General features: G+C 44.0%; 1 protein-coding gene across 1 annotated transcript in view; it reads right to left on the bottom strand.

Annotated features, from left to right (window-relative positions):
- Positions 1-24,782, bottom strand: part of RNF17 (ring finger protein 17) — a 188,042-nt gene that overhangs the window by 10,393 nt on the left and 152,867 nt on the right. The window contains exons 32-38 of the mRNA XM_066582149.1: positions 21,891-21,971; positions 18,901-19,029; positions 16,907-16,960; positions 11,417-11,533; positions 7,915-8,056; positions 7,689-7,824; positions 4,540-4,729 (exon numbers count right to left, since the gene is read on the bottom strand). Of these exons, the coding sequence (XP_066438246.1) occupies positions 4,540-4,729; positions 7,689-7,824; positions 7,915-8,056; positions 11,417-11,533; positions 16,907-16,960; positions 18,901-19,029; positions 21,891-21,971 (849 nt within the window). The remainder of the gene's footprint in view (positions 1-4,539; positions 4,730-7,688; positions 7,825-7,914; positions 8,057-11,416; positions 11,534-16,906; positions 16,961-18,900; positions 19,030-21,890; positions 21,972-24,782) is intronic.

The raw sequence follows: 24,782 nt of genomic DNA, 5'->3' as shown, positions 1-24,782 counted from the left end.
ATATATATTGACGTAAAAAGTAGTATTGTGCCCCAAAATGTGGTTTCCCCCTCTATTTTGCCTCACTTAGAAATTTGTAAAAGCTTTCCAATACATTAAATGGTATGTTAAATGGTACAATTGAAAAACACAACTCATCCTGCGAAAGGACAAGCTTTTGTGTAGTTTTTTTTTTGGAGTTGGCTCTAAGCTTACTCAGTTTGTATGCAAGCAGTAGGAGAGAAAGAGCCCGAAGAACTGAACATGTGAACTAGTAAAAAATAAAATGTACAACCAAAGTAATAAACAGGAAAGCCCAGAACAGAGAAACAATCGGCTCCCCTGAAACAAATAGGTGGGGTGCTGTGGCTCCCAATGAACATCCGAGAAAAGGAATTTACAGCAAGTAACAAAAAAATTCTGTTTTCTCTGGGGTGTCATTGAAGGACACAGTGGAGACCTCAGGACATTTAAAAGCAGCCCCTAGGGGTGGGCTAAAAATACTTGTGATGTGATCAGGGTGCTGCTGCATGCAGAATCATGTGACCAAGTACGTATGAAACGAAGACCAGGTCAAAGCCTTGCAAAACTGAAGAGCAGAAGCATTATGGGATATCTTCCAGGATGCACCCACCGCTGGAGTAGAGCGGGCCATAACCTGAAGGGGCGGCTCTTGCCCTTGGCCTCCGTGATTGATGACCTGATCTAGTGGGCGATTGTGGACTTGTAGGCTGCCAGACCTTGGCTGAGGGCCGTGAATCAGAATGGTGGATTCTGTGTAAGAGATTGATCCAGAGTGCTTGTACAACATCGAACTTATGAAGGCGACGTTTCAGAGGGTGTGCTGGATCCGGTCAGAACGATATCCTCATTGCAAATTTCAGCCGTTATCTCCAAGTTGGTTTCACCATTCCACCTCAAAGTACCACGTTGTCCTGATGCAGCACTAGAAAGGGAGAAGAACAAGACAACATGGCAAGTCCAGAGACAGGGGAAGATCTCATGTATGGGCTTGAAGGGAGATACTTGCAATGCATCTAGGATGAAGTTTAGATCCCATGGTGCTGAGTGGATGCAGTAAGGAGTGGTATAATGTGCCACTCCCTAAAGATCGCAGCTTTGGAAGTCAGGGGCGTTGTAAGACGATTGACAGTGTGGAAACTTGACCATTTAAGGAGCTGAGGCTCAAGCTCATATCCACACCACCTTGGAGGAAGGAAAGAATGCTGGAAATGCAAAAGTGCATGGGTCAGAAATGATGTTGCTCCCCTTTATCTGAAGAAGGACCTCCACACCCTACGATAGATGCAGGAGTATGAGGGTTTTCTGGCCTTGAGCATAGTCTCAAAAATAGACCCCTGTGCTCTCGAGACTTCAGATTCAAGAGCCACACCGTCAAACGTAGCATATGTAAATGTGGGTGAAGTGCTGGGCCCTGCTGCAACAAATCCTTGCAGAGCTTTAGAGGTCAGGGTGTGTTGACCTATAGAGACACGAGAACGGCGTACCAAGGGAGAAGAGCTAGCCAGTCTGGTACTATGAGGATCATTGGGATGCCCACCATTTTGGCCTTCTTGAGGGGCCGTGGAATCAGAGGAGTCGGAGGAAAGGCGGACAGGAAGGAGAATGATGGCGCACCCTGAAGAGGTGATCTTGCGCACCCAAACATCTTTGACATGGGAGAGTCACATGTCCCTGAAAAGTAAGAGATGGATCCCCACCCTGGATGACCAGGTTGGGGATTGCCCATCATGCGTAAGGAGATTTAGCTGATGTTGCGTTTGTTGCTTGGGTGTGGGGATGCGAGGAAGACTGTGGGCTGGAGCGACGAAAACGAAAATTAGGTTTCTTGTTACCGCTGTACTGATGAGTGGATCTATTTTGTGGAAGATGAAAACTCTTTCCGCCTGGAGCTTCTGAGAAGATTTTGTCCAGGTGACTTCTGAAGGGACAAGATCTGCTAAAGGGAAGGCTAGTTAAAGACCTTTTGGAAATGGTCTCTGCAGACCAACATTTTAGCCACAGCGTGCGGTGAATTGCCATGAAGAGCCACCCAAAAAGGCCTTGCAGGTGAACTTGCCTGTTCAATTAACTCCTCCTGGGGAGCACCAGATAGGATGCCTCGTGCAGATGTTTTGCCCATTCAGATGAAGCCCTACCAACAAAAGATGAGGCAAAGAGAGGGAGGTGGGCTGACCCTGTTGCTTCAAATAATGATTTAGCAAAGGGTTCCAGCCATTTATCATGTTGGTTCTTGAAAGCATTCCTGCAAATCAATATTAGACCCTTTAAACAAGTCTTTATAACAATGATTGGGAATTGACCAAAAGCCAGATAACTATACACACACAACTGTTTAGGGGGTTTTGCTCCTCATCAGCGTGCAGTAGATTTCTGGTTTGGCTATAATCTATAGGCTATAGGGTATAATCTTTCCTTAGGGAAAGCACCTAGGTGTGGGAGGAGACTTATAAGATACACTGATTTGCAGGAATGCTACCCTCCAATAGTTGCCACTGTCGAGAGAGTGTTTCATCTTCCTTATTTGCATATTATCCAGAGGAGCAACAGGACCTTATAAGTCTCCCCACTAACCTCCTAGGTCTCTCTTTACACACATTCTAGGTGAGAGGATAGCCTTCCCAGTCCTTGCAAGAAGATACATCTGCCAGGGGCAGAGTAGTGCGTTTGGAAAGGCGTGACAGGGGAGGATGACCACTTTTTAATCGATTCCTTAGGGAATGGATTCATTACATTAATGCACTTAGGGGTGAGAAAATGCTTATCTGGAAAAGACCACTCCTTGAACACGACATCCTCAAATTTCACATGAGTAGGGAATCTCTTATACAAATGTTTTAGATGTCGGAAGGAGTAGGAGCCCAAATTGGCAGAGGACTCTTGGTCTTTGACATAGAGCGTTTCTTTAACTGCCTTTATGAGACTATATACCATGGTGCAAACTTTGGATAACTGTTTCTCATCTAAGTAAGAGTCAGAATCCAATATTTTGCCCTTGGAACAGGAGCTGTCCCTAGATGAAAAAATGCCCGACTGCAACTGTGTGTACTGTGGCTGAGGTGGACTATTCAGGCAAGAAGCTGCCTGGGACAAGCCTTTCCTGGGTCCAGGAGGTCCCACCGATCTGTGTAGCAGAGGGCGCAGATCTGGTCGTAACGCAAGTCCCACCCCCAGAAGTAGAGTCATAGCCAATAGGATGACTCCTACAGGTGATTGCTTTTCATGGGCAAACGCATTTCCCATGTAAATGCGAAGGGAGCAGCCTCTTCCTCAGTGATGTAATGGGATTAGGCTGAAAGTGGGAAGCAAGTGAAGGAGCAGAGACAGCGGAAGAGAAAATGCATAACCTGAATTTTCATCACGTGGCCGGCGTGACCTAAAATGACTGTAAAAAGCCATAGGGTCCAAAGTGGTAGAAACTGCCCAGGAAGACCGTGTGGCCTACATATTGCTGCCCATCTAAGGGAGAAAACCCCTTCAAGAGGCATCAGTGCGCAGTTCCATTACCCCACGCAGATCATAGGGCCAGATCAGACTGTGGGGCAGCTGTTGATAAGCCGAGGAATGGCCAAGGGGAAAGAGGGGTCACTGGCTATGCATACTTACCTTCCCTGGGGGGGAAAAGCCACATGCCGTGGCATTGATGGCCAGCATGATCCCTCGTAATTTCTCACCTCGCTTTGGTGGGGTAAGGCCAGGTAACTTGAACGAGAGGAACTTTACTGGCAGGTCATTGAAAAGTTAGGGATTCTCTGTGCCATCTTGCTTTTGGAAGGTAGGGAATCAGCAGGTGAAAATTAATCAACATTGCCAATAACAGGGGTATTGCCTTTTACATTTACAACATATCCAAAGGATAAGAGATAAATGTCTGATAAGTTCTTGGCCCAGTGGTGCAGCTGGAACTTTTGTGGAGAATTAAAATCTACAAACCTGCCTTTTGAAGTACCAGCTAGCAACGGAGTCCAGGCGTAAAATAAAATGAGATGGCCACCCAGACGTGGCTTCATCCATACATTTCTATGGTAGTTACTGAAGCAGCAAGAGGTGGGAACCGCATCTAAAGGGTACTTCACATGGGGAGAATGTCCAGTGTACACATGGCCGCAGATAAGGCACTTATCCGGGTCGCTTGTTTGAGCGAGTAGTGTTTACTGTGAATGGAGACAGTCTGTGGAAGGGCTGTCAGGTGCTTTATAGCCTGACCATCGTCCCGTGTAAAGGGACCTTAAGTGATCAAAAAGAGCCATGCATGTAAGCGGCCATGTATCCAATCATTCTCTGCTGGAATGCTGTTGCTGACAGCTGCCTTGCAAAGCAGGTTGAGGAATCCCTGTTGTCCACATAAGTGCTCGTCCCCAGAGGTGGGACCTGCATCTACCAGACATTTATGGTATAACTACAGAATACATCGTAAATGTCCAAATTGGAAATATTTGCTACATTTAAATAGTTTGTATGGAAATAACTTTTCAACAAATTAAGTAATCTATGATAGTATAAAAAAGAAAACTACATTGGAATCTAAAATGCTCTTACAACACAGGTAGCAAAAAATATCTTTTTTTGCAGCAAGTCCATCATAGCAAACAATGACTTCAGGCTCCAATCTGGGCAGTACACGAGTCTCTGATTATCAAAATCTTCCTTAGGAGGCTTAAAACCAGCCAATTTCACTTTAATAGCTTTTGCTGGATACTGAGTAAGTGAAGCAGGAAGCTGAAATATCCTAAAAAGAAAAACGAATCTAGTCACTGCACCATCACAATCCCTTGTGGCTGCTTATCTTTATCATACGTTATAAAGCGGCCAGTACTGTACAAATAATTTATACAAATGTAGTAAGGAGGAGTATTTTATCACAATATGCAAAAGAAATTCAGTCAAAAAGGGAAATGATATCTGCATATCAAAACACACATGCCAACCAGATTATTGGGAAACGGTTTAAGGGGATTGTCTGGTTACTATGTGAAATTTTAATGACAGGTGCAGAGGTGTTGAAACACATCCGGTGGTACTTAAGGCCCATTTAGACAACGATTATCCTCAAAAGATGGCTTTTGAGTGAATTTTGAGCAATAATCGTTGTGTCTAAATGGGCCTTCAGCCACCCTCAGTCCTGGGGATCCAGTGCTGCAGTCCTCTCTGTGTCTGTTTCATAACATAGACTCAGTGACTGCTGCAGCCACTCAGAGGCCACAGCGGTCACATGTTCTCCCCACTGCACTGCTCCGATTCCAGAAGAAGTTGCACTGATTATGTGCTGTTCATTATGCATGTGAGCACTCAGCCAATCACAGGCTTCAGTGGTCACATACCCTTATTCGCAAGATCACCGCTGGAGTCTGTGCATGGCTTAAAAGTCAAATGCAGAATGAACGGAATAAATGAGTGTTGCATAGCAGGGGTTAGGGTTCTTGTGCTGGACTGGCAGAGGCCATTTCAGAAGACAAGTACGGCTTATTTTTTATTTTATTACATTCCCTGCACATTAGATTTTTTTTCTTAACCCTGGAAAACCCTTCTAAGTGGTTCAACTATGGAATTCCCAATGCCAAAAGACAATAATAGAAAATGCTATGCCAGCGTTTTAATTCCAATTTTAAAAAAGGGTACTACTAGTAATTATTTTACTACTATAGTAAAGGAAAAATGAATTTACCAAATAACCTTTATAAAAAAAAAAATCTGCTAACACCTAACCCCTTGCAATTAGCTCATTTTGTGCCTTAATTTAAAAATTTCAAAAAAAAATAAAAATCAATACTTACCTATTCCTCCCCAGGCAGTCTTCTTACCACATTCTTCTCCTCGTTGATCTTCTCCTGGCTCCTGTAGTCCCCGGGGTCACCTCACCTCCAGCTGCCCGGATTCTCTTCTTCCTATGATGTTGCGTACATTCACGGCATTCTGTTTCCTGGAGTAGATAATTATGTAGGCAAAGAGAGCGGCAGCATATAGATGGTGCTTCACAGCGTCATAGAAAAACATCCTATGACGCTGTGAAGCACCATCTATATGCTGCCGCCCTCTTTGCCTATATAATTATCCATTCTTTTGTTGAAGATCCACAAGCTGTTTGGTGGCTTTGCATGTTTTGTTGCTTTTTTGACGCAATTTTCTCTCCCTCCCCACCTTGACTTGCTCAGTTGGGGTTATTTTGAGTGCTGCTGGCTTGTTTGGTTGTTTATTACTTATGTTTCCTGGAGTAGGATGTACCTAGTCACTAGTAATGTAGCATTCACTGCCTAGCAGGGAATGCCGTATCCTATGCTGGGCTATTGCCGCGTCTGCACTGTCTCGCGGCAATAGTATATGAACAGTAGCGGCAAGACAGTACGAATGCAGTGTCTTGGCAATAGTCCGGCATTCCCCGCTAGGCATAGAACGCTACTTCACTAGTTACGTAACCTACATTGACCTGCAGAATGCGGAGATTGGACGCTACGTAACAGAAAGAAGAGGATCTAGCCGGCTGGAGGTGAGGTGACCCGGGGCACAGGATGAGCCAGGAGAAGATCTGTTAGGATAAGATGCAGTAAGAAGACTGCCTGGGGAGGAATATGTAAGTTTACAATTTTTTTTTCCAATGACAGAACTCCTTTAAGCACCAAGCGATTTTTATTGTTGCATTTTAAGAACCTTAACATGTTGACATAGCCAAATAAGGGCTTTTTTTTGTGAGATAATGTGTTTCTTAATGGCACTGCTTTGGGGGTACATATAATTTTTTGTATAACTTTTATTACAATAAATCAATTCTGAGCTGTGCTTGTAATTGCAGGCACAGCTCCCACTGATTTCCATGAGAACTGTGCCTGCAATTAGGAGCGCAGGCCACTACATAGGGGTCAGAGCAGTGGCTTCCACGCCAACAGCAGCGCAGCCCGACACTGACAGCTGGTGCTGCCTAGAAAATCCTTTAAAAAGATGTATGTGCAGGTTTAAAGTCAATTAGTGAGATCACTAAAACTACGTATTGGCCATCACTAAGGCGTTGAAGGGACTTACTCAAGAGAGTCATGCTGCCTGAGCTACGGGCAGCATAAAAATCCTGCTGAACACCTTCACTACAGAGTGCTTAAACTCTGAAATGCTCTGGCGTTCCAGAGTCAACAGTTTAAGAAGAAGCAGGGAAGAGAGAGAAAAGTCATGGAGGAAGTTCCAAACTGGTTTCTCCCTACCCAGCTTGGCTAGATTGACAGGTAAACAAATAGGGAGAGACTAGTTGGTCTAGCCGAGCCGGACAAGAAGCCGCTCCGATGACTTTTCCTCCAGTTCCCTACCTTCTTTTTACACTAAGTTTTCTCTGAAATGCTGCAGTGGTTCGGAGTTAAACATAGCTCTCTGTATTGATTATGCCTATCAGGATTTCATGCTGCCCCTGGCATGATTCTTGACAGGCTCGCTTCAGGTGTAATAATAAATGCCTCAGATTTTACTTTCATATGTCAAAGTATTTTAAAGCACAGGTGTATTGTACTTCAGCTATTTTTTAATAATCGCCCGCCCGTGGAAACTGAGGCAAAAACACCATAAAAATGACTCATGAAAGTGTGCAACGATACACACAAATTTGTACCAACTGCCCCTTCCTAGCTCTAGTATACATAGTGGTTTATATATTATATCTACTATACCTCAAATAACTTTGCAGAATGGAAAATGGAGCCTTATTGTATTACCTGCCAGTATCCAGTGCTTCTGTACATCCATAGTCAACATACTCTACAACACAATTAACAGGGTCATAAGATTTAATGGACTGTAATTTCGATCTACACAACAAGCCATCACTGTACCTAGCAAGACAAGGCATATCTGTAAACAAAAGGAGAAGAGTCAGTGTTTCTATAAAAGATAAAAGTTACATAGATCAGTTACAGACAAGGATTTAATATTTGCTCAAACCTGTTGTAAAATCTGTCAAGGGAAACAATTTGTTTCCGTCGGAGGCGATTTTATTAAGGATGGATTGAACAGGATCACAATCTCCATCACCGAAGTCAGTGATCTGGGATTTTCCATTTTCGCTCTTAATACAAATGAAGACCTGCAGAAAAGGGCAAGTATTCAGTCCAACTACTGTTGTATCCTACAGTACAGAGAGCTAGTCAGTAATACTATAGTAAAACAATTTCTTAGTTGAAGCTGACCCAATGCAGTGGCCGAACTTCACGCAGCACAGAAAGAGTTAACTTTGAAACCTGCCCTATTGGACAGAAGGCTCAGTTAATTAACAATGCACATTAATGACTTTAGGCTACTTACCACTATACTTTTCCTTCTGGAGAAGACTCTGGTTAGACTTAAATCTTTTAATTATGCTGCAAGCCTTCTATCCATATTCTAGTACCTTCCTGAGACATCGTCCTAATCTTAAAGTGGTAGTAGTAGTATTACAAGTTATTCCCTATCCAAAAAGATGGGGAATATTTTGGGGATCGGTGAAGATCTCACTGCGGTCCTCCTCACTGCACCTCTTGCAGTGAGGATGAGACTGAATGGAGTGCTAGAAACGGAAGAACTCCATTCATTTTCAATGAGACTACAGGAAGCAGCCGAGCGCCAAGCACTAAGATATTTCCGTTGGCCCCATTGAAATGAATGCAGCGTTGATCGCCATATTCGACCAGTGCTCCATTCACAGTGATGCCACTGCAGGGTGCGCATGTGTGAAGCAACCCAGTAGTCGTCAGGAGAGGGGAACAAGGCAGGACCCTGTTCTCAGGATCCGTGGGATTCTCCGCGGTGAGACCCTCACCGATCAGCAAGTTATCCTCTATTCTGTGGTTAGAGAATAACTTGAAATTACCCCAACTGGGCGGTGGTCCCTACTTTAAATAGGGACCGGAAAAGGGACGCTGGCGTACCTGCATGGAAAGGGTAGAATACCGACAGAAAAGGCAGATGTAAATAACCAACACGAACATGAAATACTAAGCAGAAGTGAGGCAGATGGAAAAACCTGGCGGATAATAGCAAGGTATAGCAGACAAGATGACAGAAGCAGGAGACCAACAGAGGGAGACTAGCTAGCACACTTTGGGAAACCAATAACTGGCAGTGATTGCAAGTCTCTGCCCGACCTTTAAACAAAAGCCTTCGCTCAGAGAGGGAGACAGCCAACTCCCAACAGAACATAATAAAAGGGAGCTCGTGCACGGCAGCTGCTCTCACCGCTGTGTGCGCGCCACAGGCACCACGGCGGCCCGGCAACCGCGCCCCCGGCAGCCGAACAACAAGCCGGAGGGGCGCCTCCTGACCGCGGGACCCCGCACACCGCAGCTCCGGGAGGACCAGCAACCGCCACATGGTAACAGAGCTCTCCTGCAAGATTCCACCAAGAGCTGTCAGTCTGATTGGTCCTTAGAACCATCCTAACTAACGTTTCCTCCTTGTTCACCATTAACCAGACAATTTCAACCCCTTCTACATTCTGACACATAAGACACACCTCATCGAGATCTGCACTTATTGGAGCGGAGGGCGGCCATCTTGGCATATGTTAAAGTGGTGCACTTTAAAAACATGGGGCATTTTTAAAAACATGGGGCATTTTTAAAAACATGGGGCAGTACTATGGGTCTAATCAAGTGAAGGTGGCCAGTAAACTCACAATAGCAAGGAGGATTAAAGTTGTCATGCGACCAATGCTCTGAAAGGCCTTCCATCCACAATGCAGCGGAGATCTCAATCAATTCACTCCACATCAACCTCCTGGACAGAGTCAGGAAATATATCACTGAACCAAGTATGTAAAGCAACCACTTGCAGATCTCTATTAACCCCTTCCCACTGCAGGGTGTACATTTATGTCCTGCAGCGTTAGGGTATGTATCAAGGGAGAACGCGCGTCGATCTCTTATCATACACCACCAGCTGTTTATTACAGCTGACACCAGGCGGCAACAGCTCTGATCAATATTGCGCTCGTCAACTCGTTTTATCTGCGGATGCGGGTCAATTTTCAGGCAAAATCGCCTCGCATCCATTCTGTAAAATTTCAATCCTCACTTGCGATAGCGGAGATGAAGTGTTTCCTATTGATTTCAATGGGAAACCTTACATCGCACTTGCATGTACATTGCACGGCATACACTGTATTAAAGCTCCCATTGAAATTAATGGGCGATGCATCGCAGTGAGGTAAAACATTGCTCAAGTGTATTACCCTGTTCAAAAAATGTTTTTTTTTTTTTTTTTGAGTCTTGCAATGCACAAAACTCACACAAGATTCTTGGCTGTGTAAAACCGGCCTCAGGGAAATGAGAAGTCAGATACTGGAAGATCTGTTGGTACTGGGATCACCCGCAATGTAAATACTCTCACAGGGAGGAGTTAATGAGAATGTATGGCGGATGTGACCAAGCATATGATAACCTGCACTGCGGAAGGAAGGAATGAACATTCGTCATAGCTTCTCCACAATATTGGGTACAGCTGTACCTGTAGCCCAAGGAGGTCCTGTGCACCACATGAGAAACCCTTTAGGCAATACCAGTTCTGCATATTGAGTAAATAGGGCGAGCTCTTTATCAGCGACCTGCCCCAAGGGGCCAAGGAGCAAAGTCTCCTGAGTGTGTACGCTTAATATAGATACCCATCATATCCCTCAAAGTAGTGAACCAGCTGGGTTGGGGGGTGGGGGTGGGGGGTTGTCAAAGAACGAGCCTACCTGGTCTGGCAAAGAGGGCATTTGCTGAAGGCAGCTGGTAGCTATGGATGTCATGGACTGCTGTATTGTGGAGAAAGCAGTGGACCAGAAATTGTCCAGCAGTTATATCTTATGCAGGGAGCATGCGCTGTAGATGCCTGTCCTATGGTATTAGACCTATTCAGTGTGCTCTGCTGGAAATCCGTCCCAGGCAGTGCACTAAACCGGAAGTCTCACCTAAGCCTGTGCAGGCCGAAGAAGCCAGGGCCTACATTTAGCCTGCCTGGAGAAAAAGGGGAGACACTGGGCAAAAGGCGCAAGAGCATGGAAAATTTGGGAAAGTGCTGACCTTGATAGTAGGACATGGCTAATAAGCCTCACAAACCCAGACCTGGAGGGGACCAGTGAGCAGATCATGCCCACCGGCTGCGACATGGAAGCCCCAGAGCAGATGCGAGCCAGAGAAAAATGCTGTGGGCATCAAGGACCAATGAGAGAAATCTGGAGGATAGGGGATGAAAGTGGACCTCAGGTACACCATAAAGGTTAGGAGGGAAGGGCCAGGTAAGTATTTTATTCATTTCACCTGCAGAGGTCATATAGGGAAAATGTAATATAAAATGCTGGCCATTCAAATGAAAGGCTGTCCGTGTAATACGTGGATGGGATGGGTCTACAATAGAAAGAGATTTTCTTCAAATGCTAATAAAAAGGAATCCTCTTAATAGTTGCTTACAGTTTATATAGTGTACTTACAACATTGGGTGTTTGGATGTGTGTGACTTCCACTTTAAACAGCTCTCCTGTGCGAGGCAGAGATACGGACGTGTATTTAGGCAATAATGGTGTCTCCAAATCATTTTCAAGCAATTCCTAGAAAATAAATGCAAAAGGTTTTGACTTTTCGAACTTGCTCCAGACAGTTTTATTATATACCTCTATGAGACACTATTGCACTTTAAATAAAACTATTCAATGCATTACTTAGCTTGAAACAAGGGGGTGTCTGAAATACAATTTTTGTATTTATCTTAAAATCTCTTTTTCTCATCACGCTTATTGGGGGACACAGCCAAGAACATCACCCCTGCAATGTAACAGGATGCAAGATACTGGCATTCCAACTTGTCATTGCCTATGAACACTATTGTTAGCGATAAGGCATTGCAGTACAGAAGTCTGGTAATGTATTGTCATAGTGATCAGAACGGTTATGGCACAAGTCCCCTACAGGGACATAAAAAAAAAAAGTGTAAAAAAACCCTGTAAAAACTTTTTTGCGCAAGGAAAAAAACCCAGAAATGTTAAAAATCCCACAAATTAGGTAGTACTATATCTGTAATGACCTGTACAATAAATTGAACATACTATCCTGCATTGCAAAAACAGTAAAGAAAAAAAAAAAAAAAACCTTAAAAAAACTGAGGCAAAATGCTTATTTTGTTCGTTTTGCCTCCCAAAAAAGCTGTAAGTATCCCAAAATGGTACAGTTAAAAACTACAGCTTGTCACACAAAAATCAAGCTTTCACGTAACCCCGGCTATGGAAAAATAAAAAATGTATGGGCCTTTAATGCAGCGATGTAAAAATAATAAGTTTAAAAAAAAAAAAAAGTGTTTTCATTGTGCAGACGTGGAAAAACCTAAAAAAATTTATAATATTTTTGGTATCTTCGTAATCGTAAAGACCACAGGGAATGTATATATGTACAGCTGGTATAACTTATACCGTATAGCTCAGACCTGGTATAACTTTTACCAGCTATACATTTTATTATATACGCACATATTTAGTTCCACCGCATGGTCACTGCTCCCCTCCTCCAATCACGTGGCTGGCAGTGCACCGATAGACTGCAGTTGTGACAAATCAGATTGCAGTCTTTCAGTGAAAGGTAGGAATGCACGCCAGGGAAGTCTGCAGCGTGGAATTAGGTGACTGCTGCCCTGGGCAATGGGTGTCCCTGGCCCGCGATGGTGAAACACCATATGGCGGGGGCCCGAGGATCCTTGCGTTTGCTAAGGGGCCGGGGTCGCCTAGTGGTACACCAGTGGACAGAGCTGAAAACTGTGGGGATAGTTACTGCCTCTAGAGGGTGGACAATAAGCATAAAAGTGTTAGCGCCTCCTACCATCTATACTCCTCCTGTAGGTACCAAGCTAACCAATTTGTATGCAAGCAGTACGAGCAGCAAGTAGGATACTAAAAGGTTAAAACGAAACAGTAAAACATTGACATAACACAGTTTAGAAGAACGATGTGCAACTCCAGGAAGAATGTTCTAACAAGGAGGTGGATATCAGAAAATCATTAAGATCGCTTAGGGTGGGTTCTGGCTCCCCCAATGACCGTCATGAGAAAGATTTTATGATAAGTACAAAAATCTTACTTTCTCGTCTGTTACATTAGCAGACAGAATTGAAGACTGTGGGGCATTTCATAGCAGACCCTAGGAGGCAGAGAAATGTAGAAGATGCATCCAGTCCGTTTAAGGCCATCTGCATAACTCTTTGACCACTCACACAAGAAGTGCCTATGACTAGACGGAAGCTGTGGCCTAAATTAGTGTGGGTGGACCAAGAGAGCGGCAAAGGGGTCTAGGGCTCTGAGACCCGCCGAGTCCCAGATGCAGCCACGCACAGCCGCCCGTGGGATCAATGTATCTGCAAGCCCCTGGAATCCCTTAGCTGGGGCTAAAAAGAACCATGCTGCCTTAAAGGGGTTGTCCCGCGAAACAAAGTGGGTCTATACACTTCTGTATGGCCATATTAATGCACTTTGTAATGTACATTGTGCATTAATTATGAGCCATACAGAAGTTATAAGAAATTTTTCACTTACCTGTTCCGTTGCTAGCATCCTCGTTTCCATGGAGCCGTCTAATTTTCAGCGTCTAATGGCCAAATTAGACGCGCTTGCGCAGTCCGGGTCTTCTTCTTTTCTCAATGGGGCTCCGTGTAGCTCTGCCCCGTCACGTGCCGATTCCAGCCAATCAGGAGGCTGGAATCGGCAATGGACCGCACAGAATCCCTGCGGTGCACCGAGGGAGAAGATCCCGGCGGCCATCTTCAGCAGGTAAGTAAGAAGTCACCGGAGCGCGGGGATTCAGGTAAGCGCTGTCCGGTGTTCTTGTTTAACCCCTGCATCGGGGTTGTCTCGCGCCGAACGGGGGGGGGGGCTGTTGAAAAAAAAAAAAAAACCCATTTCGGCGCGGGACAACCCCTTTAAGATCCCCAAAAAAGAAAATGGGAAACAGAGGAGAAGAATGGGGGTGGGGGAGACGGTGTGTCCCGTGAGGACAGCCGCAGTGCGGGGGGTGGGGTCTCAGGATGTTGGAACAGTCATCCTCCATGATTGGGAAGGGAAAAGGGAGCAGATGGGGGCTGAATATGTACCAGGTAGAGGGTAAAAAGGACGCAGCAAAAGTAATTTGGTAGCCGAGGGGAAAAAAAAAAAATAGGTTCATTAAACCACCACATATGTAAAATTGTTAAAAAACCTCTGGTCATTTAGGACCAAGACACTCTGGCTGTTAAGAGGTGAAAGGTTTTTACCCTATTGTAATGGCATGCTGCTAGATCTTCAGAATAAAGGGGTTGTAGTTAAATCTATTTTCTTTACACAGCGACATTCCTGGCAACCTGATTTACAGGAAAATGCAGCACAAGGTTGTACAAAACTAGTGTATATACGGTTCCCTTAGAGGACATACTGCTTTAAAGGGGTTGTCCCGCGAAAGCAAGTGGGGTTATACACTTCTGTATGGCCATATTAATGCACTTTGTAATGTACATTGTGCATTAATTATGAGCCATACAGAAGTTATCAGAAATTATTCACTTACCTGTTCCGTTGCTGGCGTCCTCGTCTCCATGGTGCCGTCTAATTTTCAGGATTAGACGCGCTTGCGCAGTCCGGTCTTCTTCTTTTCTCAATGGGGCCGCTCGTGCCGGAGAGCGGCTCCGTGTAGCTCCGCCCCGTCACGTGCCGATTCCAGCCAATCAGGAGGCTGGAATCGGCAATGGACCGCACAGAAGCCCTGCGGTCCACCGAGGGAGAAGATCCCGGTGGCCATCTTCACCAGGTAAGTAAGAAGTCACCGGAGCGCGGGGATTCAGGTAAGCGCTGTGCGGTTTTTTTTTTTAAGTCCCTGCATCGGGTTTGTCTCGCGCCGAACGGGGGGGGCTGTTGAAAAAAAAAACAACCCGTTTCGGCGCGGGACAACCCCTTTAAGTACAATAATTCCAATGGTATTAATGACAAAGAGCCCATTCAAAAATCTACAGGACTCCCTTGAGCTCAACATCTAATATATATCTCATAATCCGGCTGCACTCCTTTTTTTCCTAAAAGGGGTGTTTCCATTTTGATCAGAAATCAACTACTCCAATAAACGGAGGAGGAAGGAAATAATCATGTACCTCTAATAGTGACCTACAATTCACAGCTAAAGGTGCTAAAGAAAACCACAAAGAAACTCCATCATACCCTACACAAGGATGACCGTCTGAAAACCATATTCCCGGACCCTCGCCTTCTGTGTTACAGGCAACCCCCTAATTTGAGGAACTTTATAATCAGGAGTGCATTGCCCTTTGACAAACAAGAAGGAACTTATCCCTGCAGTGTAAGGAGCTGTACGACCTGCTCACATATACTGACTGCGGACAGGAAACAGATCCCCAACACACAGCAGGACTATAAGATCCCGGGGACATTCACGTGTTCCACGTCCGATGTTGTGTACCTGATCCGATGCAGTAAGAGTCCTGTTGGGGGGCCTTATGTTGGGAAAACAGGACAAAAACTGAAAGCCAGGATGAGGTCTCATTGCCACACAATTAAATAGAGAAAGACAGAATTACCTGTGGCCGAGCCCTTCTCTAGTCACGTACACAGCATAGAACACATGAAAGTCACCATATCAAAAGGGAAATTTCAAATCACAAAGCCATAGAAAAATTTAGGAATACAAATTTATAACAACTTTTGACACTTTCAACAGAGGGTTAAATTTCACAAAAGGATTCATGTGTGAATGGGTAGTATGAGAAATCTATAGCAGAGATAACACACAGGCCTGGTGACCCCCTAACACTAACTCAGAAACTAGAAAACCTTCACATCTTTATATTAAGTATTTATTTATTTCTCTACTCATTCTTTTTTTGTATTCTTTTAAGTGCAAATTAATCACATCCATGTCTGTGTCTATATATATATATGGGAATACTGCTCTGTATGAGTTGGCCTTTGGTAGCAAGAACAACCACCCCCCTAAAATGTGTAACCTTTATTCTATGGGTTGGGACAATTATTGCCATACAAAATAAAATAGTTTTTATGTTGCCGCATTTCAGGAGCCAGATTTAAAAAAAAAAAAAAAAAAAAAATGTTTTTAGTTGATGTTGCTACACGAGGGCTTGTTTTTCCAGGTTTGGTTCGATAGAATCATTTCAGTGGACATAAAAGTTATTGCATTGACTTTTTTTGGCTGTGGAGGAGGGGGAAAAAAAGCAGTTTCTATTTATTTAGCACTTTTTGTGGCTTAAATACCATGTTAAATTTATTATACAGCTTGCAGCTATACCACAAATGTATTTTTTTGTTCTTTTGCAAAATAAAGCCACTTTTTATGGATTTTTTTACGAAGGCATTTGCAATCGCCTGATTGCTTATACAGTGCTTTAGTATATGCAGTATACCAAAGTATAATTGTCCATAATTTTAGTAATAAACTAATAGGAAACCATGCATAGAAGGAATTGGGGCTTATCTAACCACATAGACGCTATGAGGTCACTAGTGACAGTATCATCTACAGTAGGAAGTTAAAATGCTATCTGATCCTGGCAGCTACAGCCAATACCCCATTGCTCAAAGCTCTTGTGCTCATTCCATCCACTGGATGTCACTGTACATCTTTTTGGTGACACGCCAGGAAAATGGATGTACAGTTATGTCCATTTGCAGAAAAAGACTGTGTCCTCTGATACTACTTCTTCGCAGACAGATCCACACTGAGCCAGTGTATGACTAACTGTTTTCCCTCCTTTTGCAACACCTGCAATCTAATCTCCCCTCTTGCTAAATTCCATAATCCTCTGTTCTCAACCTCTTTACCTTAACTTTGCATTTTTTGTGTGCGTTTTCCTTCTGACCCATAAGAAGGCAACCTTCAATTGAGTAATTTGGTTTAGCATAACTTTTTTTCCCCTGTTATACAGGTACAAAGTCAAAATATACCTGAATTTGAAGGGGCCAAGTTTTCTCATGAGAAACTGTAACAAAGTCTGTTTCCTGCGGGAAATACAAACATTAAAACATCTGCTTGCATCTATGCTACAAAACAGAGAGAACTAAAAAAATAAAATAAAAAAAAAACAGAATAAGGGAACCTTCACATTATGATTTTACCATCTGTCAGTTATATACTTATTATTTTCAGTAGATTATATAGTACCATTGCAAATTAGAACTCGTCCCACAAAAAAACAAGCTCTTAGACAGCTACGTCAATGGATAAATAACAGAGTTAGGCCGCCTGCAGACGGGTGGGTCGGATCCGGCGGCGAGAATTCTCGCCGCGGGACCCGACCCGAGCGCCTGCAGGAAGGAGCGCGTACTCACCCGCGCCCGGCGGCCCCGGCTCTTTCATGTGCCGGCCGCCGGTGCATGCACAGACCGAAGCCGGCGGCCGGGTGAGTGACGTTTCTGTGCGAGGCTCTGAGAGCCCCGCACAGAAATAGGACACACCGCGGTTTGTTTGCCTATGCAGGCTTTCAGTGGCGGAAATCCCGCGGGAAATTCCGCCGTGGGATTTCCGCCCGTGTGCAGGCGGCCTCTAGTAGATTTTTTTTTTAAGTGGGGAGGGAATAACAAAAATGAAGAAAAAAAAAATAAAGAAAAGGGGGGGACACGGTTTTAGGGCTCCCACACACTTGCGTTTATGTTTTTTGTTAACGCGATTGTCAATGGGACTTTCTAATGTTAAAAACGCAATGCAATGCACCAAAAACGCAAGTTGCATTGCGTTGCGTTTTTAACATTAGAAAGTCCCATTGACAATTGTGTTAACAAAAACCGCAAACGCAAGTGTGTGGGAGCCCTTAAGTGGTTAAAATTGCTTCACAACCACTCTGTCCTGCTGAACAGGACATGTGACTGCTGCAGCCAATCACTGGCTAAAGAAGGTCACTGCTGTGTTGCTATTGCTGCACTTTACAATCCTATATTATATTCCTTCATACAGAAAGTCAATCTTTTCCATAATCATGGCTTTGAATTATTTCTAGCATACTATGAAATTTTCAAGCCTTCCGATACATTATACTGTACGCCAAGTGGTAACATTAAAAATACAACTTATCCTGCAAAAAAACCCCTTGTGTAGCTATGTCACCAAAAAAATGTGACAGCCACGGCGGTAAGCAAGAGACCCCGCAGGGATGCGAGGCTGTTTCCATGTGAAAACACCTTGCATCCAGGGGTTTTCAGAAGGATTGCGAGGGCGATATTGGGCCGTGAGTCACTAGCAGATATTGCTCTCGCCTGTGTGCAGGAGCCTTAAAGGAGATGTCCCGAGGCAGCAAGTGGGTCTATACACTTCTGTATGGCCATAATAATGCACTTTGTAATATACATTGTGCATTAATTATGAGCCATACAGAAGTTATAAAAAGTTTTATACTTACCTGCTCCGTTGCTGGCGTCCTCGTCTCCATGGTGCCGACTAATTTTCGCCCTCCGATGGCCAAATTAGCCGCGCTTGCGCAGTCCGGGTCTTCTGCTCTTCTCTATGGGGCTCCGTGTAGCTCCGTGTAGCTCCGCCCCGTCACGTGCCGATTCCAGCCAATCAGGAGGCTGGAATCGGCAATGGACCGCAGAGAAGCCCTGCGGTCCATGAAGACAGAGGATCCCGGCGGCCATCTTCAGCAGGTGAGTATGAAGACGCCGGACCGCCGGGATTCAGGTAAGCGCTGTGCGGGTGGGTTTTTTAACCCCTGCATCGGGGTTGTCTCGCGCCGAACGGGGGGGGGGTTTAAAAAAAAAAAAACCCGTTTCGGCGCGGGACATCTCCTTTAAGTTATGATTATTTGAAAATGGAGAGGAAAAATTAAAACAAAAAAAAAGTTGCTGCAGCAGGAAGGGGTTAAGGGTGAGAAAGGAGTCATTTTCTTCTCGCAACAACCACATAAAAGTCCATTACACACTAGAAGTATACACTGTGAAACACTTACTATTATTGGGATGTTTTTCTCACAACCTGTGCGAATACCGTGGCCGTATTGCTCCAAAATAGCAGAGACGGAAGCACCCCCACAATATATAAGAACAGATGCAATGCTATGAGAAGACTTTGGAGGCTCCTATAGAATGCAGAGGATCATTTAGAGAAGTATCAGTAAATTATAACAATTTATTTAATTGCAATTAGCACAGAACTACATATTTAAAAGTGACCTATTCTACATTACATAGAAAGTAACTTACTATCAAAATAAGACTTCCCGATGAAGTAAATTTCTGAACTTAAAAGGGGTATTTGCAGGCTTTTACAACTGATGACCAATCCTCTGGATAGGTCATCAGTAGTTGATTGCTGGGGATCCATCAGCTGATCTTCCAGCCTGCTGTCAGTGCAGCAGGGTCGGATGTCCTCATCTGTGGTCAGAGGGAAGGAAGTAAAAGCGCCTGCTTGACTACCGTTGAAATCGATGACACTTCTATCATACGTCCTGCTCCTTATTATGGTCAGGGTCAGACATCTGGTCCTGACGATAAGAGCAGAAAGTATAAAATAATTGCAGCACTCCCACTGATTTCAAAGGGAGTACAGCTTAAAGGGGTTGTCCGGGATTAGAAAAACATGGCTGCTTTCTTTAAAGACAGCTCCACCCTTGCCTGTAGGTTGTTTCACTTTAATGAAGTGGAGCTGCAATACCACACAACCCTATGGACAAGAGCGGCTCTGTGTATGGAAGAAAACAGCCATGCTTTTCTAAGCCTGGATAACCCCTATAAACAGGCTGCTACGGCCGATGACGGAGCTCAACTATCATTGCTGAACCCTGTCACTGGCTGCAGCAGCCTGTTAACGGACAGCACAGGCTGACTGCAGCCTGTAAACATTGCGTTAGCAAAGAAACCCAGTGGGAGACTTGCAGGAGAGGAGAGTATGCGCTCTATTATATTCCCAACTTGGATAACCCTTTTAAAGAAGGTAGCTGCTGAGAACGCTGCTTTTTATTGACTTCAGGGCCCTCAGTTACCACCCATGACTCAATGTCACACATTACATTCAGTATTTTGAATGTAATATTTGCACAAGTGGTGACCCCCGCATACTCTCCATTCTGATATATATGGAATACAGAGAAGTGTGGCGAGCTGTTTTACACATTTCTGGCTCACAATATAGGAGATTTACAATACATTTATGTCCACCATTTTCTGCCAAATGAAAGTCCTGGATCCCTACATTTCAGGATTAATGAGAGTCCCACTAGTTGTACTTTCCCCAAGAAACCCATTAGTTTTACTGATTATTCCCACACACTAAACATTTTAACAATGAGGCCCAATGTCCACGGGCAAAATAGAATTAGCAAATTCGCGTGGGGTGTCCTGCACACGTGATCTGCACCCATAGGGAATTATTGGACACCCACAGTTAATTAAATACCCGCAGATGTCATTTTTCCCTGACGCGCATATCGTACATGCGGGAAAACACCCGCAGCATGCTTTAGTTTGTGCGGGTCTTCCGCGGCCTTCATTGAAGCCTATGGAAGCTGTCCGGTCCCGCGGTACACCCGCAACAGTATTTATGCTGTGCCACAGGAGAGCAGGAGAGGTGAGTATAATCGATTTTGAGGCCTCATGTCTGCAGGAAAGGAGGGACCCGCTGCGGGATTCTGCATGGGGAATCCGTGCAGGGCGGAATTTCCCTGTGGACATGAGGCCTGAAACTCTGGTGTCTATTGTTTAACCCCTTAAAGGACCAGGCTGTTTTGTACTTTAAGGACCTGACACTTTTTAGGGATTTTACCCATGTGGTGGTTTTACTGTCCTATTTTTTTCCCTTTAGCTACCCAAATTATTTTTGCTGCATTTTTTCCCCAGTGACATATAGGGATATTTTTTTAATATCTTTTTCACTGACTCCCCCCTCCCCCCCGTTTTTTTTAGTTTTATTGGGGGTAAAAAGCGATTTTTAAAAAGCATTTATAATTATTTTTTTAAATTAGTATATCTACGCTAAAATAAAGTATAGGAACGGGTTCCTCATTTTCTTTCAGACGTTTTAATACATAATATGTATGGTTTTGGATTACAGGGCGCATATAGCGACTGTTTTGGTTGGCGTCGGCTTTGGGTTATATTCTTTTTTATGAACAGATTTTTACTTTATTCTGTAATTTTGTTTAAATTATGTGATTAATCTTTTTACTATTTATGTCCCCCATGATGTCATATAAGACCTCTGGGGGGGGACATTCACATTTTTTTAAACTTTTTAATTTGATACTTTCCCACTATAGCTGGGGCATCCACATGAGCCCGAGTTACAGGAAAAAACATGCCCTGTAGTGACAATAGTCACTGGCAGAGTTGGTCAGGGTCTGCTAGGACCTTGCAGCTCTCCTGTAGCAGAGAATCCCAGTTATACTTCCATGTTTTAGTACATAGCGCTCATTAAGCGCTGAGTACTAGACAAGGGAGAAGACAGAAAGTGTTAAAAACCCCTCCTGCCTTCTCCTGATTGTTTACAGAAGCAGAGGCTTTACATTACACAGTATTTTTACTATCGGCTTGGTTTAAGGACCAGGAACAAGCGCCATAAATTTACTGTGCTTGGTCCTTAATGGATTAAACATGAGATCTAAGGATAGTACGCTGCTACTATATGCTCTACTGTCTGGGGTAAACACACTTTTTGCTGTCAAACGGCAGTTTGGGTCTCATTTGGCATTAAGAGGTTTCTCTGGGACTATAACACTGACTGCCTATTTTTAGCACAGTCCATCAATGTTTGATCCGTGAGGGCCAGACCACTGCGATGCCAACAATCAGAAATATGAAGAGCCACATCTTTTTTTTTTAGACATCAAATACGTCGGGAAGAAGTATTAGGCAGAGCGGTATGCTGAAATGTAGAAGGCACATTTGATAAATGTGATTATTTTATTTCCATTGAATCTTATAAAAGACAAAAACAAAATGGTACCGCAGCATGAATGGTCACAAGTCTCTCCAACAGAAGTTCTTTGAGAAGCTGAATTGTATCCGGTTGCCAATGGTCACCAACCTGAAAAATCAAATAGCAAATGATTAAAAGACAGCCCAGAAGAAAAAAAACTAAACAAAAACGTGCTTAGAATCGCCTATTCTGTACATTAAAAAAAAATTAAATGAGTTACACTTTAAAGGAGATATTATATTTTAGTACTTACCATAAAATCTCTCTAGTCTCATTCATTGGGGGACACAGCTGAAGACTGTGGGTATAGCTACTGCCACTGAGAGGTGGACACTAAGCAGAAAGTGTTGACTCCTACTATAGTTATACCCCTTCTAACCGGCATCAAGCTAACTAGTTTGTATGCAAGCAGTAGGAGCAGCCAAGTAGGATGTAATAAAAAAGTCAATATGAAAAAATAGGACAAACTATTAAAACTGTAACTCAGAGTAGCACCATGTGGAACTTTAAATAGAACTCTCCAGAAAGAAGGAATATATGTAAAAGTACTAAAAACAGACTGGGTGGGTGCAGTGTCCACCAATGAACGAGATGAGAAAGAGATTTTACGGTAAGTACAAAAATCTTGTTTTCTCTTCTGTATCATTGGAGGACATAGCTGAAAACTATAAGCACACATTTGGTCAGTTCATAGGCATTTTTAAGACTCTAACCGAGGGAAGCATGTGCAGACTCAAAATTATACACCCAGTAAAATTTACACACTTGAGTAGCAGCAGCACTGTTGTATACTGCCCACAAAACACCTCCTGCCCAAGAATAATGTGCAGTAACATGGAATGGCAGTGCTTCTGCCTTTGGCATGATAGGCCTCTTCCACCCTGAGAGATGACCACATTCGAAGCCACAAGGTCACCAGGAATCAGGAACAGAGAATCAGAGTGTCTGAAAGCGGCTGTCTGAGAAAAATAGGTTTGCTAGGCTCGCACTGGAATTAGTATGTGAATAGCATAGACGGACAAAATGAAGGCAGAACAATGTCTTCTTTGAGGTGGAATGCCGACACCACCTTAGGTAGGAGGACAAGTCGCAAGACCAACACCTCAAAGGAATGAGACTGTTACGAATCCAGTACAAGATTAAGGTCCCAAGGTGGTACCAGAGTATAGTATTGAGGGGCAGTATGAGCGACCCACCGTAGAAAAATACAGATGGACAATTTTGCAGCCAGAGAGCATTGGAAAAGTATGGAAAGTGCAGGTAATTGACCCATTAAGGAACTAAGCCTCAAGACCCATATCCTGAGCCTCCAGTATGAAGGATAGAAGGGAAAATGAAAAATGCACAGAATGGAAGTTGTGTTTGCACCAGAGAAAATTTTTTCTAAACATTGACCAATTCAGCAGATCCATGGGCTCTCAAGACTGCGACTTCAACTGACACACTATTAAACAAGGCCTGGACAAACTTGGGTGGAAAAGGGGGCGCAGACAACAAGATCCACGCACCAAGCATGGCAGTGCCCATCCAGGGTGAAAAGAATCATCAGAAGGTGTTCAATCTTGATTTTTTTGAGAAGTCATGGGATTAGTGGGAAGGGAAAAAAGGCATACGGGAACTGGAAGTCCGTCCATGTAATTACTAGCGTGTGCACTGCTCGAGCTTAGAGGTCTTAAGACCTTGGCACAAAGATATGGAGCTTGCAAATGTTTCTGGACACCATGAGATTGATGTCTGATCAACAGATGGGGGACATGAAGATAGGCATCCATGGATGCCATGGTTTCAATGACTGGCTTCTGGCATACTGATTCAACTTCTTTAGGTACAGAATGGGCATGACAGTGCCATACTTCTAGGGTACCACGAAAACTTTGGAATAGAAACCCGCAAAACATCAAGAAAAAGGAACCAAAATGATGACGCTTTGAGAGGATAGGTTATCTATTGCTCGAGCCAAAGCTTACGCCTTTGCAGGGGACCTCAGAATCCTGGAGAAGGGGGAAAAAATTCTATGGCGTAGCCTAAAGAAACGACCTACCAGAATAGGAAAAGTCATCCTGTATGGATTGGGTGGGAGCCGCCCTTCATATAGAAGTGGACTTCGAGCGCTCGATCCTCGGTGCCAGAAGGGTTTAGTTTAAAAGAGGGCTACGGTTGTCTAACTATCAGTGGGCTGGAGTGCTAAAAGGAGCGAAAATTAGGTCTTTTCATCTGCGGAGCTCTCGTGCATCTAGATCGGTTCTGTGGTAGGTAAGAACTCTTCCCACTCTTCTTCTGGCCTGAGAGATGATCTTATGTCTCGTGCCAAACAGTCTTGAGCTAACAACTTGTTAAGGACCTTCCAGATTAGGCATCTATCTCCCAAAATTTTAGACACAGGGTGTGTTGTGTTGCTACTGAAACCACCGAGGTGCAAGCTAGAAGTCTGGCTGTATCCAGGGAAGCTTCCCTGCCTAGCTTAGCTGATGTGCAATGTTTACCAATTTTTCCAGAGGAGAGCCAAAGAGAATACCTTGGCATAGTTTCTTGGGCCATTCGGTAGTGGCCATACTGACCAAAGTAGAGGAGGAAACCAGCCTGAATACCAAACCCACTGCCTTAAAGGAGGTTTTGGCAGGAGATTCTTGACAAGACGAAGAATTTGCCATAGGAAGATTGATGTGCTTTGCCAAATTAGACACTGGTGGATCTACTGCTAGTGAAGACGTCCACTTTTTTATTAACTCGTCTAGAAAAGGATACATGACGTTTCAGATGCTTAGGTTTAGTAAAGCATTTGTCGGGAACGTTCCATTTCCTGGACAAGACATCATCGAACTCTGCAGGAGCAGGGAACGCCTTTGGAGAACGTTTTGGGGTTCTAATGGAGCTTACCCGATCCAAAACAGTCTGGGGAGCAATGGACCAATAGATCAC

This window comes from Eleutherodactylus coqui, chromosome 1, assembly GCF_035609145.1.
Source record: "Eleutherodactylus coqui strain aEleCoq1 chromosome 1, aEleCoq1.hap1, whole genome shotgun sequence".
NCBI classification, from domain to species: domain Eukaryota; kingdom Metazoa; phylum Chordata; class Amphibia; order Anura; family Eleutherodactylidae; genus Eleutherodactylus; species Eleutherodactylus coqui.
Note: the sequence above shows the minus strand (reverse complement) of the source record. Positions and strands in the feature narration are given on the sequence as shown.